This window comes from Anopheles bellator, chromosome X, assembly GCF_943735745.2.
Source record: "Anopheles bellator chromosome X, idAnoBellAS_SP24_06.2, whole genome shotgun sequence".
NCBI classification, from domain to species: Eukaryota; Metazoa; Arthropoda; class Insecta; order Diptera; family Culicidae; genus Anopheles; species Anopheles bellator.
In genome coordinates this window covers 9,964,313-9,985,728 of record NC_071287.1, presented here as the reverse complement: position 1 = coordinate 9,985,728, position 21,416 = coordinate 9,964,313, and the positions used below count along the sequence as shown (strand labels likewise).

The following is a 21,416-nucleotide window of genomic DNA, read 5'->3' as shown; positions in this document are numbered from 1 at the left end:
CTGCAGGTTGCTAACTGTTTTTGCACGAAGGTGCATCGCTTCGAGTGATTGCTTGTCTGTCTGGGCCTTAATTTGGACATGTCTGCTTTAAGGGTTGTGACGAACTCTGGTGTGGGCTTGCTGTTTTCAGTTTCTTCGAAGAATTCTCCAGGTAACCGCAGTGAGGTGCCGTAGGTGAGTTCAGCGGTCGTCGCTTGCAGGTCTTCTCTCCATGATGATCGCATTCCCAGAAGGACGATCGGTAAAACTTCCGTCCATCGCGGATTTTGCTGGCACATGATAGCTGCTTTTAATTGACGATGTGTTCGTTCGATCTGTCCGTTCGCTTGTGGGTGGTACGGAGTGATGCGTAAATGCGTGATTCCGAGGAGTTTTGTCAAGGTGCTGAACAACTCCGACTCAAATTGCCTACCGCAATCTGTGGTGACCTTTGCAGGCACACCAAACCGAGCGATCCAGCCGTTGAGAAATGCTCGTGCTACGGTTAACGCTGTCATATTCGGTAGTGGTATTATCTCGGGCCATCTGGTAAACTTGTCGATGATGGTTAGACAATAAGCGTTTCCTTCTGAAGGTGGCAATGGTCCGATGAGATCCATGTGGATGTGTGAGAATCGACTATCGGGAACGAGTATCCGAGCTACTGGTGTTTTGTTATTTCGATGTACTTTCGATTTTTGGCACTGGATGCAGTGTGTGACGAATTGCTTACAATCGCGTCGAAGTGAAGTCCAGATGAATCGCTCGGACACCAAACGGGTTGTGGTACGAATGCCAGGATGTGAAATATTGTGCATCTTCTCAATCAGCGTCGGCGAAATTCGTGTGGGACGAAAGGACGAATAGCTTCGGTAGATATGTCGCAGTACAGGCGCACTGATGCATTAGGTGTTTTGAGGAGTTTTATCTGTACCGATGTATTTGCTGGTGGCTTGTTGATGAACTCTTGTAGATCTGGGTCGGATTTTTGTAGTTCAGCCATACGATCATAGTCAACAACGTCGCTGGTGGTAATTGTTTCTATCCGGCTAAGCATATCGGCGACTTTGTTATCCTCGCCCGATACATGCCGTATGTCGGTGGTGTGTTCGCTTATGAAGCTAAGCCTACGTTGCTGCGTTGGATTTGCCTTCTCAGGGCGCTGTAGGAAAGCTGTGGTGAGAGGCTTATGATCTGTGTATACACAGAAATCGCGGGCTTGTAGCATGTCACGAAAATGTTTAATCGCTTCGTACATGGCGAGTAATTCTCGATCGTATGTGCTGGCCTTTTGCTGGGTTTCACTTAACTTGCGTGAAAAAAAAGCTAGGGGCTGTGGTCCGTTGCTTGTGACTTGATGCAAAACAGCTCCTATTGCAGTGTTTGAAGCGTCTACATCTAAGGCTAGTCTGGCGTCTGGAGAAGGATGAGCGAGAAGAGTGGCGTGGGCTAACTCTTGCTTGCTTCGCTCGAATGCCTCGTTTGACACTTCATCCCATACAATGGGTGTTTGGTCATTCCGGGTGTTGCCTTCGATCAGGTGTTGCAAAACTTGTTGATTAACTGCGGCTCTCGGGATAAAACGTCGGTAGAAGTTAATTGTCCCAAGGAATCTCTTCATTTGTTTGGCCGTGATAGGTCGTGGGAAATCAAGTATGTCTTGGACCTTGCTGGGTTTGGGCTTGATTCCCTCAGGCGTGATCAGATGTCCCAGGAATTCGACGTTTGTTTGGCCGATTTGGCATTTGGACGGGTTGATGACCAGGCCATTTTGGCGGAGGCGTTCGAAAACTTCACGGAGATGGACCTTGTGTTCTTCTACGTCTTCCGATGCTATGCACAGATCGTCGATATAGGGAAAGACGTAGGTAAGGTCGCTCAAAATGGCGTGTAGGTGCCGTTGAAGGGTTTGAGCGGCGTTACGCAGGCCAAAGGTCATATATTTAAATTCGAAAAGACCGAATGGAGTTGTGATTGCCGTTTTCGGTACGTCTTCGGGTGCCACTGGTATCTGATGATAGGCGCGTTGTAAATCTATACAAGAGAAAACACGCTTGCCATGCAGGATGCTGGAGAAATCTTGTATATGAGGTACGGGATAACGATCGGGTACCGTGATGGCGTTCAAGCTACGGTAGTCGCCACACGGACGCCATTTTCCGTTCGATTTCCTCACAAGATGTAGTGGACTGGCCCAGCAGCTCTTTGATGGCTGGCAAATGCCTTGGTCGACAAGGAACTGGAATTCAGCTTTTGCCTCGTTTAGCTTGTCGATCGGCAGTCGGCGAGGACGACAAAACACGGGTTGGCCGGTGGTGATGATCTGGTGGATTGTTCCTGCGTTGGAGGGCTTGTGCTTCATATTTAGTACGGTTATGTCCTTGTATTCGGCGATAATCTCACCGAAGGGAAGGTTCTGGTCGAAGGTTGATATCTTGGGTTCCGACGTAGTACTGATGTTATTGGCCTCTAATCGAGTGGTGTTGTCAATAAGTTTATTCCGTCGGAGGTCCACTAGCAGGTCGTAGTGTTTAAGAAAGTCAGCTCCGATAATGGGAGAATTTACATCTGCGATGACGAAAACCCACACAAACGACCTTCGCAAGCCGAGGTTGACCGCGAGGCACTTCGTGCCGTATGTTTGTATTCGTGTACCATTTGCGGCGAACAGTTGGTGCGTTGCCGAAGGCGAGAGACGTTCTCGAGCTGATGGTGGGATAACGGAGATGGCTGTTCCAGTATCGATTAGGTAACTGTTGGATGATCTGTTATCATGCACGTGTATACGTTCTATGGGCTGCTTAAGGATGGTGTTGGTTTTGAGTTCTGCATGGTTCAGGCTAGTGCTGGTGCTGGATACTGCATGGTTCACGCTAGTGCTGGTTCTGGATGCCGTATGATTTAGTTCTTCTTCGGACGGGCATATACTTCGGTGCTTCCATCGAAAAAAAATGCACTTAATGTTACGGTCCTCTTCTTTTACTTTTTCACATTTACGAGCCTGTGCCCCGTATCGGAGATGAAACCAGCAAATCCATCGGCGGGATGAAATTTGCGCTGATGAACCTTGCCTGGAGCGGCTGGATGAACGTCCGCGCGCGCGGCTTTGGTGTTGGTTTCTGCCGCGGAACTTTGTGGACAGTGCTTCATCCAGGCGTTGCGATAAGGCTTCGATCCGCTGCTCTAGTGAAGTCGGTTCATTGTGTTGGACAGCGGCGATTTGGTCACGAGGAGCTTCTAAAATTTTATCCGCTACTCGCGCTTGCTCGTCTAGTGTCGCGGCTGGCATTGCGGCAATGATTGAACGAGCCGTGTTTGGAAGTGCTCGTAACCACAGATTACTCAAAACGTTGTCGGTACAACCGGCTCCACCCAAACGCCGCATCTCGGAAAGAAGGATGCTTGGTTTTTGATCCCCCAAGGCCATTCCCGAGAGCAGGCTGGTCAAGCGTTGGGTCTCCAAGGGTCGGAAATGAGCCATGACGGCAGCTTTTAATATTTCATAGCGATCTTTCGGCCTTTCCTCATTGCACCTGGTTATGGTCGAGTGCATGAACTTTGCTAGCGAGCCGTGCGCCACGATCACCGCGTTGAACTTGTATTTATCATTAATAATGCCGTTCACACAGAATGCCGCCTCGAGGCATATAAACCACGTTTCGATGTCGTCGGCATCAAACACCGGGAAGTTAATTTTTGCTATCACTTGCTGATTACCTTCGGATGGCACTTCGGTTGCCGCTTTCACTTCAGCCGGTGACTCCTGCGTCGCCATTTTTTGACACACGTGCTTTTTGAGTCGCGTCGCGTTCACGGTCGAAAATGTAATTTGCGATTCGTGGGATCACGGGTTTTTTTACTTTATGATTTAAACGTCTGGTTTGTGTAGATTTACCGTCGGGTACGGTCGTGTTGCTTTTCGGGGTCACCAGTTGTAGGGGTTACTTGCTGGTCGATAGTTAAGAACGATGTAGCCAGGTGGCTGGTTTGTACTCTACTAGTTTATTATATTAAGAGATACCACTATACTGATACTGATCACGTCGATCACTCATACTGATACTTATTTACATTTCATTTCTGTGTTGCTGTGGTCCGCCACACAACTTTCGATGTGTCCATCGTGAAGTAAATCAACGCCCTGTCCACCTGTGGTTCTTCAGGATCACAAAAGCTGTGGAAGGCTTGTGCCGCTTTCGGTGGGATGTCCTCGAGGTTTCGCACGACCATCACGCCTTTTTCTCGTAGTGGCAACGTTTGCTGAGCTATAAACACACCAAAGTCTTCTTCGATGTCGGAGCGCTTAAAATACTGACTGTCCAACAGGATTGGTTCCGTACCACCGAAGCAGCCGGCAGTTATTTTCGTGATGTTTTCTATAAATCCATTCATCGTGCTAGTAGATCTGTGGTGCAGGAATAGGAAAGTGCCGGGTTCCCGCCGACGCCTCTCTCCAGTAGCACGTTGCAAGCTGACATTCAATGCATCCCACAACGTATCATCGACCGTTGCGAAGCTCGATTCTAATGTGTCGAAACGAACACACACTGGCATACTAGGTTTTGAGGCCGGGCTACTAAGCAGATAGGCTGCCACCAGCAAGGAAATGGCCAAAAAAATTACGATCACCACAAAATTGCCAATGCCCTCAGTGTCCTGCGACAATGGTGGTGGAACCGTATGCCTCGGAGTAGTGTTTTCGTACTGAACTTTCGTACTTGTAGGCAGCGACTCATGCTGACTCATGCTCAAGGGCGGTTCCAGCGATGGCTCTCGTTCAGTTCGTTCCATTTCATCATCATCTTCTTCCTCCGTGAGGTCCACTTTATCTCGGAGCAATATATGCTCGCCAAGCATATAACCTGTTTGGTTTGTGTTCATTTCTGTGTCTGCTTCGTCTGTCGTACCCGCCCGCACATTCCCAGCATCCACATCGTCCCTGGCGAGCTTGTGTCCTGTGCTGTCCGGGCTGTGCCCGGAGTGGTTCCCGGGCCAAAGGTTCTCGTTGGACCGACATCCGGCCATTCGGCGGACTTGGGTGCGCCGTTGGAACCACGGGTGCAGTCATAAGTGCTGCACTTGGACCAACGTGGGCAAATTAGTTGCCAATTAGTATCGGTAAGGGTGTAGGAGTAGTTAAAGAACACAATTGCAAAACTGTCCTCGATGGTTGAAGTCCGAAAAAGAACCAAATTCGGAGCTGAGACGGAACGCAACGCAAGTTATACGAAAACAAATAGACTTCAATCAGAAGGTAGACCTGTCGTAGACCTTAGTATGATGCTTGTTCCGTATGCTGGACTTGTCGAACTGCTCTCTTATTAGCGCATCGAATTAACATGGTGCCTCGAGGATCATGATATAAGTATAAGTATAATATAACACATAACACACTGTAACTCACAAACCAGTGAAACAAACAAAAACCATGAAAGCATTTTTTAAAGTCTGAAGTATCAACTTTAAAACGAGCAAAAATTTTTATTAACCAAAATCACTTTCTCATAACAGTATTTTTTCTATTACAATAGCATAGTCAACTGACAACGAGGTTGGATTGACACTGGTTCAGGGGCCGTAGTAAAGTCAAGAAGTGAGAACGTAAATAATGGGTCATGAAATCCGGTGAGCAATCCTAATGAGAACGTTCACGTAACGTAAGGCCTCGATGCGATCAGCATTCCAACATGGATACAGAGCGGATACTGCCACAGCACACAAGAAGCACAACCACTGGAGCTTTATGCTTTATGTAGTATTTTGTAGGAATGCACGGTGCTATTAGCTTATATGAAAAAAAGATTTCAAAAAAAAAAACCGATACTAACCACTAATTGATTGGCAAGGAGTGCAAGGACACTCAAGCTGACGATTCAGGAGCTGTCAAGCAAAATAATAACGCCGAAAATTTTGCTCGGAATCGGAGGATGTTGCGGAAACGTGATACATTTTTTCTCTCTCTCTCTCTTTCTCGCTCATGCTAGTGCTCAAATGATCACATAATATTACCGTCTCGGAGGCTGTTGGGCCATTGCCAATAATTCCGTTCCGCTGCCACCATGCACTTTCTCCATCGCTTCATCCTCTCTCGTTTTTTTTTCCTTGGCGTGTTGTTTCGTTTGGTAATTTGAATACCCCTAGACAAACGCACCCTCGCTCCCTTCTCTTCTGCTGCCGGGATGAACTTTTTGATTCGAAATAAAAATATTATTATCATATATCCCGGGCGCACCATGGCGGCAGGGCGGCACACATGTATATCTATAGAAACCCATTTTTACAAACAAATGGTCTTTCAAATCATGATTTTGAATATTCAAATTCAAACCCAGTTGCGCCGTTGGTTGCAACAGCAGCAGCAACACAAGGGGGATGGCGGAAGAGGGCCCGGGGCGAGACGGGGGCGATCTTTAAATTGAAACGCGAAGCATAAATCGCGGCACACACGCGCCCGCTCGCGATATGTTGTGTGTGTTCGGGGCAGGACCCTGATCAACAGGGCCAACGGGCGAGGGCCACGTGGCATGTTTGCGGAAGAAATTTACATGAAATTCAATATTTCCCGCATTACGCGCGGCTCGCCCGCGTGTATCCTTTTTCGCCTGATGGCATCGTTGGAAATGTCACGAAGTTATAGACCAAAAGGATTTCTTCCGGGTGCGTTTTGGCCTCTGATTTGTTTTCCCTCGTTGTTCCTTGTTTTCCACTTTTCCCATTTGGCGTTCCCGGCTTCTCGCTGCGATTTGTGTATATGATGTTTTTCGCCGCTAGTTAGACAGTATTTGGACGTCCCGAACGCTGAGCTGTTTCCCGTGGCTCTGGCGGCCACGTTAAAAATCAGCTGCCCAAACGGGGTCACTCTGTGGTCAATGATGGTACACAGAGAGTCCATTACATTGCGCCGATCCTCTCAATTCGCTGGCTTAGGCGAAGAAATGGTGTTCTTTGCTGTGACATGACTTTGACTCAACTGAGTCTGCTAAAAACAAGGCCGGGTGCCAATGCCTGCTCCAGGCGAACTGCTCTGCTGGCAACTCCATAATGCTTCGTGTATGTTTATTTTGGGTTCGTATTTATAGTAAATCTTAGTCGAGTCCGTGGCGTTCGCAGACCAAGGGTCTCTACTGCAGTCAGTGTTTGTCACTGTTCTCATTATGCAGGGTGATCAAAAATGCGTGCACCTTTTCATTTGGTTATAGAAAAAACGGAAAATATTTCGATGCTTAGACTTTTATTCGAAAGGTTGATTCTTAAATTTTTGTTTTGTAAAACAACCGTCCTGTTAAAACCAAATGCCGTCCAAGTTCTCAGCATCAATTTCGCTGAAGAACCAACTAGCCAAAATCCGCATGAAACAGTCACTTGTTTTCGGTGCATTGGCTTCTCTTGCACGATGAGTGGCATTTGCGAACCACAATACTGCTTATTAACATAGCCACCGAGGTGCAACCAAAATTGTATTTTATATATAAGCGTTCTGTTTGACGAGTCCCGCATTCCGTTTCTTTCGAATTCGAATTCCTTTTAATAATCGTAACAATCATTTAATTTAACTTTTAATCATCGTAATTTCTTTGAATTTTTTTTAAATAACGGAAGGATTGCGTTGCGCTTTATTGGCTGGGCTGGGCGCAGCTTTTTTTTTTTTTTTTTTTGTCGGAGATATTTTTTTTATAAATTATTTCGAACCAATTAGTGTACAGTTTATGACAGTAAAACTAATTTTCTCCCTCTTCGACCGCAACCCCTGTATTGCACCACTTCTTGCTCGCTGGACTGTGCACGGCTCTCTGTGTTTTTTTATTATTGTGATGATGAAGGCCGAATATCGGCGCAAAAAGTCCTTCAGGTGCCATTGGGAAGAGCAGCCCGCCGGGTGGCATCATTTCGCGTGTAGTCGGAAGTCGAGGGCAAGTAGAATTGATTCCAGACCCTGGGGCCACCACCGGTGGTAGCACCCGTATGGTTTGCGCTTAGCACAGTGTAGGCCGTCAGTCTCGATGGCGTACTGTCTAACGATGCGATCGAATTGTTGTTGAACAACCGTTCTCTCTAAGAATATAAGAAAAAACACCAGGCGTTTGTCGAGATTGTTGAGAAAACATCCGCGGCCAGTCCACGCGTACGGTAAGGAAAATAATGATGATAAATGGATACTAGTTTCGACATCGACATCGAATCTGGCCATTAAAGAAATCAAGTAGGCACATAGGGGTTATTATGTGTGGTGCCGTGCATGCTGTTCGACTTGGGCCGTTCGGCCGTTTGTTGACTGGTCGATCGTCTTGGTGCAATCACTGGCGGTAGAGGTCGATTCGCTGGCATTGTGATGCGTACTGCCGTCGTATTTACTGGTCCGGAGCTACTTGGCAAAACACTGACGGAAGACACATGCCTGCGTTCGCCCGTTTCGGTCGCGTTACCGACCACATCGGTGGTAATCTGTATCGGTTTCGGGTATGTTATGGGGCCATTGAACGTACTTCTTGGTATAATACGTGCTTTTGCACCAGCCGACGGCGAAACTCTTGCAGATGGTCGTTTCCGACCGGCGCTTCCAGCGCGCACTGGTGAATCGTCCAACACGATTACATCGGTCGACGAGGCGCCTGAGTTGTCGGGTGAACCAGAGGCCACCGTACTGCCGCTAGCCACCACCGGTCTCTCGGCACGGTTCTGTACTTGAGTACACACTTTCTGGTGCGAAGACCAATCGCTTTGCTGGCATTCCGGGTGACAGTATGAGGTGTTCCAGCAGCAGTAATACATCGCCTCCTTGGGGCACCGCTTACACCATTGCGTTTTCTTTGCCAGTGCCACGGCCCGATCCTTCTCTGCGGCAGCGTTCTGGCGCACCTCGCGCATAGCAGCGTCCTTTTCTCGCTCCAGTTTCAGCCGCTGCTCTTCCAGCTGCATACCATGCTCTTCCGTTAGCCTCGCCTGCTCCACTTGGTGCCGTTTCTCGGCATTCTCGAGCTTCAAATGGAGCTGAGCCACCTTTGCCTCCAGTGAACCCTGGGAGGCGAATTCGGTCAGCATGTCCTCTAACAACCGTTGACAGTAATCGGCCATCCGAGCAGAGGCCTGGACCACTAAATTCGAAACCGTCGGTGCCGATCGAGATTGTGAAACGGCCATCACCTCGCCCGTGTTACCAGGGATTGGAGCCGCAGTGGGTTTTGCTTGCAGTGGTGGAGGCCGCAGATTGGCCAACGATTCGACGTCCGTTCCTCCAATGACATCTGTACCGCTTGGTAAACGCTCCGATAAAGCGCCATATTGTTGCTCAACCTTGGTGGAGGCGATTGGCGAGTCAAGGGCACCAGTAGCTGGCGGCACCGGTGTTGGTGATGGAACTGCCGACGTCGTTGGCGTTGTTGGTACGGGTGTTACCGTGCACCCGTTGCTGCTCCCGGTGTTGGATACCATCAAAATGGAAACCGCAGGACCAATGATTCCGGGTTCCGCCATAGCGACCCGTGAACCGGTGATCTTGAAGTCCGCTTTGAAGCCATTGCCAAGAGAAGTAGGCAATGGGTTCGGAATGTTCACCATATGGGGAACTTGAGCCTGTTTAGGCTCAGTCGAACCTGCAGTGGAAGTGGCGCTGCTACCAGCGTGCTTCGGCGTGTTTTTGTTGCCAACAGGGAAAGTTTTGCGTGCCCGCTGACCAGTCACACTCGTTTGGATCGACGATTCGATGTCTTCCTTGGACTTCTTTCGGGACTGCGGCACCGGCGTGTCGTCTTTGCCGCTCGTCAGGCCCTGATCGACAGTACATTGTTGGGCACTATTGGAGGTGTCTGTCGAAATGCTGGGCCGGGCGCAGCTGGCTGGCTGCATGTGACGGAGATGATTAAAATTTCGCAAAATACGATCCTTTTCGCGGCTCTCTCTAAGCCCCGCCGAGTGGGTGGTGGTGGTGGTGGTGCCGGTGGCTCGCCTATTTGTCTTACCACCAACCCCGACCCGCCCGTTTCGGGCGAAGAGGCCGACCACCCTCTGCCCTGCCGCCACCGGATCTCGTCGTAGCGGTGGGCATCCAATAATCATAACCGTAAATACTGCCGGCGGTGACGGTGGTTGGCCGCCGGGAGGCAAACGGCGGAAACGGCTTCGTTACCGCACCCCCCCCTCCCCACCACCGAACCTACACTCGGCCAGGATTTTGCATATCCCTGCGCCGAAGTGTCGTACGCCCCCGACGGTGGGTGCCCCCGGGGGCTGGGTGGGTTTGATGATGTAGACTGTCATCGGAATTTACGATTACGATAATGTACCGCCCACGGCCCATGTAACATAGTGGGTGGTGGTGGGCCTTGATTGACAGCAACGAGGTGCGCGCGAGGTTCCAGGACTCGCCTCCCCCGAACGCAACGGCCCATTTTGAGGGATATAGATTGCCCCGGTGCAACCCCATCCCATAACCCCCACCCCACCGGGGGGGGGGGCCGACCGCGCAGCATTATTGGCGAGCCCACCATCGATGTGGCGACGTGTATGAAAATTTCTCGCTCATTAAAACTAATGTATGTGTGGTGAATGGTGAGGCGCTCTACCATTTGGTGCCGGGGAGTTTTTTTCTCCTCTCCCCCCCTACATCCCCAACCTCCTTCTTGTTCGTCTCGTCCGGTCGTCTTCCAAACCAGTGACTGAGAGTGGCCGGCCGAAAGGCCCATTAAATTGGTGGTTGGCGAAAGAGCAAATCGCGCCAGGATCCGTTAAATCCCTCACCTATACTGCCCCCGCCCCACCCTAGGATGGTGAGGACCCTGGTTTGTGGGGGGGTAAATGAAATGTGTCTGCCACAATATCGGACCGGGGCGCCCGGGTTCGGCTTTCAACCCGACCCCGAGTTTCCAACAAAGAACCCCAGGAAAACGGGGCTGATGAGGGGGGGTCGGTGTGGTGGTGCCGTTTGGCTTGCCGCCGGTCCTACCACCGCCGGCCTTCCATCCCATCGCAGCAGTTCCGGTGAACTGCCGGTCCGGCCTCTCTCGTGGTCGTCCGGAGTGTTGCTGCGGCGTTGAAAACTGTTAATTCTATTGGCAACGCACAGGGAGTGAACAGGCTGGCGGCCACCCATCCCGCCGATGGGTGGTGGGAGGTGAAGCATAAAAGCCGGAGCGCGCCCGCAAGTGTCCGAGAGAAGTGCATTTAATCACCGTCGAATGGAAATTTATTAGACAATTGACATGGCCGTCCATCCGTGGCATGTCATCGACACAACACATACACCCCTCTGTTTGGTAACCCTGGCGGGGGTGGGGGTGGGGGAGGGGGGGCGCATGCCTCGCCGCCCCATCCGCAACGTTCGCGAATCCCCGGCGCGCTCGCGTGCGGGCTGCATACTTGCAGGCGTTTTTAATTAAATCGTTCGGGCCGCGCTCGAACCCCCCCCCCGCGAACACCCGGGCGCTGGGTCACACACTCGCACACGCACGCACACACACACACACAGGGCTGGGGAAGCAAAACAAAGGAAAAATCGGACAAATTGAGCAGCGCGACGCCAGCGTCGTCGTCCATACTTCAAACGCGCTCCGCTTGCGCCCGCGCCCGCGGATGAAGATAATTGCCGAGCGTCCCGCCTGTGTGTGTGTGTGTGTGCAGGTTTGGTCAGCACACGGAAACTGCCCCAGGACTGGCTGCACTCTGCGCTCGGCTCGGTGCACGGCTTGCTGCACACGTGCCGCGAACGCGCCTGCAGCGTGCAGCGCCGTGGCGCGCGAGATTGCAGTAATTACATTACGGGGGCCCCGTGGCCGAGGTGTAATGTGAAACACATACTTCGGATGCTGGCGGCGCCCGTGAAGTGCAGTTCTGCGATGCCCTCCACCCCCCCTCCCCTGGGCCACGCAGCGGCAGCGTTGTTTGTTGGTTTAGCTTTTTAATATCCACTTCGGCGTCACACACTTTTCTTCCACCACCCCATCAAGGGGGAGGGGGGAGGGGCGTGTAGAAGTGGTAAACACCCGACACCCCAAAAACGCAAGGGTTCAACCCTAGCCGCAGGGGCACCGCCTCGGCTAGGGCGCCTCGGGTACATCGTCTTACGCGGCGCTGACTCTGCGTACTCTGCTGGGGAGGTCACCGAACTGGCGCCATTTTAAATTTTAAATACCGTGGGTAACATTATTGTGGGCGAAAAAGAAACCGTGACCGTGACGTTTCTCGCCGCTAGAAGTCTAGGTCGCGTGTGTCGCGAAAAACACTAGGAATCGGTTTTTGCAATCTTCTCCAGGGCCTACTTGGTCCGGAGGCATTCAAACTTCCCACAACCATGCTCCCAGAATTGCTGGAGAGTTACTACAGCCCAGCCGCTTCCGTTGTTCTGACAGGACACCTCTTCTGTTGCGCAATACTGGTCTCGTTTGTCGGTCGAGATCTAAACTTAGTATTTGTCCATTCGGAAGCAACTTATAATGAACGATTCAATGCAAGTCCCACCAAGGTTTCACACAATATTGTCGTGTCAGCTTCCCATCCCCAAAAGCAAAAAACAAGGCCGATTTACCGTATTTTTCCGTGTATAACGCGCACCCATATTTAAGAGAAAAAAATTGGAAAAAAAGTTTTTTATTATACATTTTTCAGATATGTGATATCCAACAAATATCAAATGATAATAATGTATTATTCTAAATGTTCTTTTTATATTCTAAAGTAGACTAAAGATAAAATGCGTATGCATTGCAAAAGACATACTAGTAGTTTATATTTCGTAATAATCTTCAAACTTAGATTCACTGCTGTCTGACAAATTGATATTCTCTAATTGCTCTTCAATGTACTCCTCATTGTCACTCTCTGAAGAGTTCCCATAAATTGCGATATCTTCAGATCCATCCATAGCATTGCTGATGCCACATTTTTTAAATGATTTCACAACAACTTCTGTTTTAACTCCTTGCCATGACTTAATGACGATATTGTATGGATAATTATATTCCTAACAAATGTTTCATTTTATAATTTATTCAATAATACCATAAAATATGTACCGAAAAGGGCACATTTATATGTTTAGAGGAGACAAAATTTTTATTCCCCTTGTATAACGCGCAGCCAGATTTTGGAGCTAAAAAAATTGGGAAAAAGGTGCGCGTTATACACGGAAAAATACGGTAATTCCGTTTGCCCAAGGCTTCGCAGATGGAAATTCGATCCATCACGTTTTTTTGTGTTAATTGGTGTGGCACCCTGAGCATTGTGCTTCTGTTTGAATCCAGCTTCGCAATTTTTTCGCTTTGAGTGATGTTTCTGTTGCTATCACGAACCTTCTTCGCCCGGATCGGTAGTTTGGTTGTATAGAACACCTTGGTAGGGTTTAAATCCATGAGCTGGTCCGGTCTCAGATGCGAGTGTAATGGTTTTGAAGCCGGATCGGGCTTTGCCCGAAGCGTGCACAACGCGTCACGGTCGCCATGTAATTTCGTCTTGTAGACACCACTGGTAGGACTCTCTTTCTCCGAGTTGCCAACTGGTGGTCGATTCCGGGTCGGCCCGGAAGCAAACGCGGCTGTGGATGATCGGCGAGCGAACTGTTGACGAAGAACCTTCGCGGAGACTCGGACTTTGCGGTCGAGTTTCAGGCAGACTCTGGTTGACCGGATAAGACCATGGAAAACACATAGGGTGTTTTACCTTACACGGTACAGAATCGTTGGGAGAGCATCGGGCATTACCTTGGATCGGGGACACCGAGCTCTTCCTTGGAGAATTCGAAGTCTAACACGAGGTTTTTCTCTTTTTATCTCCGCCTTCGCACTGAGTCTGTTCTGTCCAGGATCTTTCTTTATTTATACTGTCCGTTGCGGTACTAAGGGGTTTGCGCACGTTACCACAGGCATGTTTCGCAGGCATGGTATACTCAGTACTGTGGGATTATAGAGGTTCTGTAAAACCTCAGCTTTGATCCCTCCGATCTCGACACGAGATGTAGGCGAAATAGCTTCTTCGGACTGTAGGTTGATCAGCTGGCTACACTAGCACGAATGTCCTTCGTGTTAGGTCACCTCTCCATATGCTTGTAGGGTTACTGTTGCTGCCACCATGAGTTGGGGTGTTGTCTATTTTTAGGTTGGAACAGTCCGCAGCTTGCTCAGTCGTCAGGTAAGGCCTGACCCTTCCGTGAAGAGCTTTCGTTCGATAATATCCCCGTTATCAACCGGTTTCATCTACAGGTTCAAGCTGGACTCTGGAAGTCTGGATGTTCTTTGAGGTCTCGAATGGTCACTCTTGGAGTCATGGATAGTCCTGAAAAGATTACAAGGCCCATGGAGCAATCCCAATTAGGCAAAAATGAAAGGTATTCTGAAAGCTCTCTTGCCTAGATTGCTTGAGATTAGAGAGAGATTAGGATTGGGAGCGAAAAATTAGCAAGTTATCCCGGTAACAGTAAGGAATCCCTTCCTAAGGTTCCTTAACGCTCTGGGCGAAACGAACGCACACAGACACACTACTATGTCAGCGTGATTCGCCTCAACCCGTTGGCGTTACTCTGCTGCAGCTATTTATGTTTATTGCCACAAAAAAAACATCGTACCCACATCGATAAGAAATGGTAACTGCCACAGCAGACCAGCGCCCCCTTATGGGCCGTGTCCAATTTTTTAACGTAAAATAAACAAATCCACAAGCCGAAGAAGGCGGCCCCGTCGGCTGCGTCACGGTTCGTTGCGTCGTTGGTCCTGTCCGTTGCGTCGTTGGTCAACCGGTCAGTCGTCTGTTTCTGGCCGCATTTGCCGGTGACTCTGACAGGTTCATGCGGCTTCATCTGCTCGTGTCCCCCGTTCAAAGTGCACCACCCACCCACCCAGCTCCTGGAACGAAAAAAAAAAACAGGAGCAGCAGCAACCGAGCAAAAAGGAAACCAAACGACAGACGAAAAAACTGGAAACAAACTCTGGGGACACGGCAACCCGCAAATTTCGTACGCAGGGATGTGTCCTTTCGGCGTCGTCCTATTTGTTTCCTTATTTGCAAAGGACCCCCCCTCCCCCACCCTCCGCCCGCGGCGAGAGGTGCAAGAGATGAAAGCGACGGCGCTGGTGGCACTCTGGTCGTCGGAAGAGGATCAAAGATTGGCGAAAAAGGACACGCGCACGCACGCAGAGAAAGTGCCATCGGCGAAAGGGTAGCGTTCGGATTCGCTTCGGATCAATTTCCGTCCACACTGCACGCCGTGCAGGGGTGGGTGGGTGGTGGGTGGCAGGATACAAATCAATCGTAATTCAGTGTGCTCGGTTCGGATAATCACATCTTCTCTCCCGCGCCGTCCAGCGCCAGGGCAATTTGGTGTGTGGTGCGCGGCCAAGGATACCGAGGATATGGTCGAAGGATGACCGAAGGAGACCGGTGGTGACCGGACTGGACCGGACCTGGTCTTTGGCGCCCAATAAAGGAAATCAATTCACCCGATAATCTGTTTATGATTGTCATAAATTATGTCCGCCCTGCCTCACTGCGCCCTGCCCTCAGCGCACCCTCACACCCTGCCACGGACGGCGGCGCGGTTGTGCGTGTCGTGCCGCCGCGGGGCGAGGGGCGCTAACAAGCGGGACGTGATCCACTTCTGGCCATTTGGCAAGCCTTTTTATCGACAAATCCTCTTCGCTTGCCATTTGTGTGTGTGGTAGCACCCGCTTCCGGTCAACTCCTTCCATGGGTGAAACAATAGTGTGCGGTCGAGGAGGCGCTAGGAGCGGGGGCGGGTTGATGGACGCGCTTGCACGGCGCACACACGACGAGGCGAAGCGAAAGTACAAACGGAAACGGAAACTTCGGAAAATATGAATCACGCACCCGATGGCTGCCGGTGGGTGTCCTGGGGTGGAGCGGGGCCGGGGCACACACCAACCCATCCACCCACCCACCGGGGGCTGCCACGGGCGCCCTGTGAAATTGAACACAGGGATACTCGAAAAAAAAAAAACGAACGCAAAGCAAAAAAAAAGGAGGAACAGGAAAAGAACTAAATGTAATCAAACTCCGGAGGCGAGTCCGAACCCTGCAACCCCGAACAAACAATGGATGGGCGACAAAAACTGGCCACCGGTCCGAAACACACACACACGCACGCGATGACACGACAGGAAGGCGAGAAGAGTTAATGCCCCTCTCATTTAACCGGCTTTTGGTTCGATTTACCGGGGGGGGTTCTTCCGTCCGTCCGTCGGTCCACACACTCGGGAGACCCTCCCAATGTGTCCTTGTTGTGCTGTATTGTGCGGCGATTTGCCACCGTGCGAAGTGTGTGTTCCTTTGTTTCCTCGATTCCTAGTTTGACCCTCTGTTTACCCTTTCGGTCGTTTCCACCACTCGATGAAAAAAAACGGTGCGACAATCGAGTGTCCTTGCGCTAGAGCGGTCGAAATCCACTGATGCACCGTGTGTGTGTGCTGTCCGTGTAGGTTAGGTGGTCGTTCACGCACAGGCACAGACACGACGAGCGCCTGTTGAGCGCTGTGCAACTAATGAAGCGCAAAGAGCCAAAGCGCCGGCGATTGGCAATTCTTGAACGGCTCATAAATCTTACGCCGGACGATGAGGGTGGCAGCGGTGGTGGTGGTGGTGGTCAGTCGACGAGAGGGGTCGACCACTGCGTCGACCACTGCGCGTACCACCAGCCCGCCAGATACCGCACCCGCTACCGCGCTCATACGTTCGCTGCACGGCGTGGTCTATTATGAGCTGCCCGTGCCCTTGCAGCGCCGTAGTATCGCCCGCTCTCCGTAACGCTAACGGGGTGGTAGTAGTAGCCCCAAAACAATAGTGCACAGTGGCGTCCCTGTCACATCAGCTCCCTCGGAATTCCCCCGGAAATAGAGTTTCAGTGACTAACTGACTGACTGACGGGCCATCGATACCGCAGCAGCTGCGGCCCTTAGCAGCGGCCGAAACGACGCGGCGAATGTGCGCATAAATCAAAACACCTCGCGTCCTGGGGTCGGTCCTTGTTAGCCGAGGCCGAGGTCCAGGCTAAATTGACATAGCAACTCCCCCTGACATTGCAACGGGTGTGTGCGCCGCACCCGGGTGCGTTCAAAGGATCAGATCGGATCAGGGGTGAACAGAATCGGATCGGATACTTTTCAGCTCTCTCTCTCTCTCTCTATCTGTCTCGTTCGTTCGCTTCGCAAATCTCGATTTTTGGACCGTCCTTTTTGGGTTCATCATTTTTGGTTTTTTTTTGTTTTGATTTTTTGGTTTTTTCTTCAATTTTTTTGCTAAGGGCGAAAAGACCCAGGAGGTGTTGTGTTACCTAAAAGAAGCGGCCAGCCAGCCAGCCAGGGGTGCAACAGGCGAACCGAGCACCATGTGATTACTTCCCGGGCACCGATTTTTGATATAGACCAACAGCGGAAAAAAAAACCGGAGATCCAGGCGAACATGTCAGGATCACGGTCCGCGCCCCGGAAAGGTTAATGGAATCCTCGCGATAGCGGCCGGTAATTTGGCGATAATGTGTGAGACCCGAGACCCTAATGGGGCTCAAGGCCTTGGTAGGGGGGGTCTTAGTGGGTAGGTCCGGACTCCTCAGAGACCGGAAATCTCACAATACCGGCTAGGAGGTCTGCCCTCCTAACGCTCCCTATAAAAGTTTCTCGCCCCGCATCGAAAAAAAGCGGCCAGTAATGACCGTAAATAAGGAAACCCGCCGAGGGAACCCTTTTTGGTTGGTCCGGGCGACCACACACTGCAAAGAACCGAAGGACTCGTACCGATCGCGTCAGCTGTGTCTTGCGGTTTCGCACCCCGGGGCCCGGGGGTTTAGTCCTTGTTCCGGTGTTTTCTACCTCCGTTTCTGCTGCTAGTGGCGGCGACGGTGTAGTGCAGTTTGATTTACGAGCCGACCCATTATGTGATCCGCCACCACCGATCCGTCGCCCGTGACCACGTGACACCGGCCCCGGGATGAGAAAGGGATGAAAAACCGGAGCGCATCACCGTCCATCAATGTCGGACAGTCCGCCGTCGGTCCACCGGCCCGGGAATCAATAGAAATCAATTCTTTTCCCGGAGCGAATCATACACACATACACACACACACACACACACACACAGCCACAGTTGTCACGCGAGAGTGTCCTTTCGTTATCCTTTTTATTGTGCGCCGGCCATCGGGTTTCTTTTTTTTTTTTTGCTCGTCAGCGTCGTCCTTTTTCGGGGGTCCCCACACGGTGCGCGGTGGATAAAATTTATTACTCAATTCCCGACCTCTCTCTCTCTCCAGGGTGTCCTGACCGAGTGCCGACTTCCGGTCGCCGCGGTGCTTCCCAACCATTTGGCGGGGTTTAACTTTGCAGAGAGAACGACGACGACGACGACGACGACTGTCGCTTTGTCTCCGGTGAAGTCCGGCGTCGTCGTCCTCGCTAGTCACCGACAAATGTGTCTGACGTGACAGCACCAACTCCCCCCCGGAACACCCACTTAATCCTCGTCTCCAATCGCAATTGTTGGGCTTGCCGCGAGAGCGTGTGCCGATTCTCGAAAGTTTGCATAGAAACAACACGGACACTCAAATACAAGCAGGCGGCGTCACTCAGGTTCGGGGGTGGGGACCAGGACCCGAGACCCGAGACCCGAGACCACCGGAAAGACAATGTGTCGGTTTTGATTAACATTTTACGTTGTTGCGGAAGGACGAACCCGCCACACTCTCGGACCACGGTCGCACGGAGAGAAGAGGGTTCAATTTAATTGTGGTACCGACCAAAGCCACCTCCAGAACACCACCATTGTGTCCGCGGGTTCGATTCGATTCGATCCGTCGATGATTTCACTCGCTACGGTGCGGTCAACAGGTGCCCGGACTCACAAGGTTTCCGAAAGGTCTGCGGAACCTCTCCATGCTTCTACGATACCGTGGGCAGGTCGACCGTACAGGCACGAGAGTGTAAGTTTAGCTTAGGCCAAACAATCGTAACAAAATGCACATCCCAGTGGACATTGGTAAAGTGTGAAGAAATAGATCAGCGTTCTTGCACTGGACATGTTCACCACTAGGCAGATCGATACTAGATCCAGATCGATACTAGATCCCAATATTCGAGTCAGAGTCCCCAGGCCTCCTAGAATCCACACCTGCAGTCACGAACCACATCAACTCTTGGGATAACCTTGAACCTTAAATCTTGAAAGGTACTGGACATTTGCAACACGTAGCTCGAGGGAGTGAGCGCGTGTGTTGCAGCCATCACAGCGGCTCTGCTCGGTGAATGGCGACGAGAGCAACAGCACCCGGTGGCGCAGACGTTGGCCGCTGCCGACCAGGAGTGAGGGCAAACAGCACAGAAGTGCTCCTATTTTCTTGTTAGATGACCGACGAGGACAAGCCCTAGTCCCCCCTTTCGAAGTAAAACCGGTGAAGGTAGTCCCGGAAGGGGTGGAAGGATGGAGAACCAAGGAGGGGTTTAGTGGGTAGGACCGCTAGGGTGAGTCCCACACGGTGTGCGTAAATGCATTCCCCTACTTGCAAAAAAAAAATTAAAAATTAAAAAATAGACTTATTGTCGCATTTGAAAGGCATTCCAATTGCAGTTACATCATCATATATAAATGTTCCTGAAGGTTCCTACAGTTGGAGATGAGGTGTCAGTTAGCAAAACAGAGTTTCTAGTTTCTGGAGGGATGCAAGCTGGATCAAATGGCCACGGCCACGGCTGTTCGTGAAAGAACCAAAACAGTGCTAGGAGGTCCTTCCTTCGCGGGGGCCTGTTTGCGAGAGGTGTCTGAAGCAACAGTAGTGAACAACATTAACAGAATCTTTAGACTTTAGAATCTTTAGAAAAGATCTGTAGGTAGACACAAGATGAGGAACTGACTGACCTGGAGGCTTCGGGTCCGGGTCGACTTGACCAGCTTGGTCCATCCTGACCACTGGAAAAAAAAGGCTCTTGAGCGAGGCTTCGACTTCGACTCGTAAGGATTTACCTGGAGCAACGGCCGATTCTTGAACCTTTCAGCCAGACCAGATTAAGGCTTCCAGATCGTGGAAGTCCCACGCTTTAGTGGCCGCACCGTGAGCCGCTGGGTCGAAAGCGAAATCGACGATGCTTTACGATTTCGGCTCCACTTTTCGCGTGCCGGCTGGCCGGCGAATAGTGTAGATAGTTTTAACGCCCTGCCCCCACCCCTGCCGCACCCTCATTCCCGCACTCCTCCCACCGACTCCATCGGTGGGGGAAGAAAAACTAATTTCATTTTGGAAGTTTTGTTGGGGTGATAGCCGGGCAGTTGGGTGTGGGCAGCAGTTGGCCCAAGAAACCCCCGCTCCCCCACCGCAACACGAACAAGAAAACTCGTGTGTGTGTGTGTGTGTGTGTGTGTGTGGGTGTGTGGTGAAAGGGTTAGTGTGTGTGCTCTGCCAGACGAGGCATGCCGAAAGACAAAAGATCAGCGAGAGCTGTGCGCGAAGATGAAGTTCGGCACTTCACGGCGATGAAGTGGCCCCACTCGCTGTCTACCCCGCTCTCCCCCCCCCGGGGCATTCAAGGTGTTGTGTTTGTTTCTACAGTGTTTCAGGACCCACACCACTCTGCCAGGCTCCGTTTTATGTGCCCGGGGGCTTGGCGTGATAAAGTGATACAAAATCATAACGTGCTGCGTTGTAATTTTATTTACACCCGGCTCAGCGCTCTACTACTACGTGGGACTGGATGCAACGACGTGACTTCCGGGACGGGGGTCCTTCGGGTCCTTTTTGGGGGCCTCGCGAAGCGGCGCGGTTTTAACGGGCCCGCTCGGTCCCTCCAATAAAGATGATTGGAAATCTGGACCATCGATCCCCCGTGTCTGTCTGCTTGCCTGGCCTGGTTACCACCACCCTCTCCCCACCCGCAGCAATCCGGCCACCAACCGGACGGATGTGTCGAAAGTCGCGCTCGCGCCGCCAGGAAACAAATAATTTAATTAAAGTTGAGCCGCGTCCTCGGTCGCGTCTGCGGTGTGGACCTTTCGCTGGACCGGGCCAGCCGACGGGCAATTGCCACTCGGCCCACCCTCGCCTCGTCCCTCCCCCCCTCCCCCACCCCCACCTGCTGTCAGTCGCCCGCAAAAACCGTCACCAAGAATTGGGACGTTAATTAATTTATTGAAAAGTTTACTTCAACATTAACGATAATGACCACTCAGAACCGGAGCACGGGGCCGGGGCACGGGGTCCGGGAAAATTGGCAGCTAACGAGGACCACGTGCACCGCATAAATAGTGAGCGGTTTGCGTTATGATTGCGTGCCGTGGCCGCCAAGGTGTAGCGTCGAGTTTGACCGCGCGCGCTTCTTGCTGCCGTCAACCGTCAATTACCGGCCCTCGGAGACGCAAGACTTACTGACTGCCCGTCCCGTCTTTGGTTTATGTTTCTTTTTCTGTATCTCCTCCAGCGCCCCCCCCGGCTTCGCATGATTTCTCCCATTAAAAGGACCATAATT

General features: G+C 51.3%; 1 protein-coding gene across 1 annotated transcript; it reads right to left on the bottom strand.

Annotated features, from left to right (window-relative positions):
• Positions 1-8,175: 8,175 nt before the first annotated feature.
• Positions 8,176-9,822, bottom strand: LOC131213722 (MYND-type zinc finger-containing chromatin reader Zmynd8-like). The gene has a single exon (XM_058207836.1). It carries the CDS (start codon positions 9,820-9,822, stop codon positions 8,176-8,178), a length of 1,647 nt encoding a protein of 548 aa, XP_058063819.1.
• Positions 9,823-21,416: the final 11,594 nt, after the last annotated feature.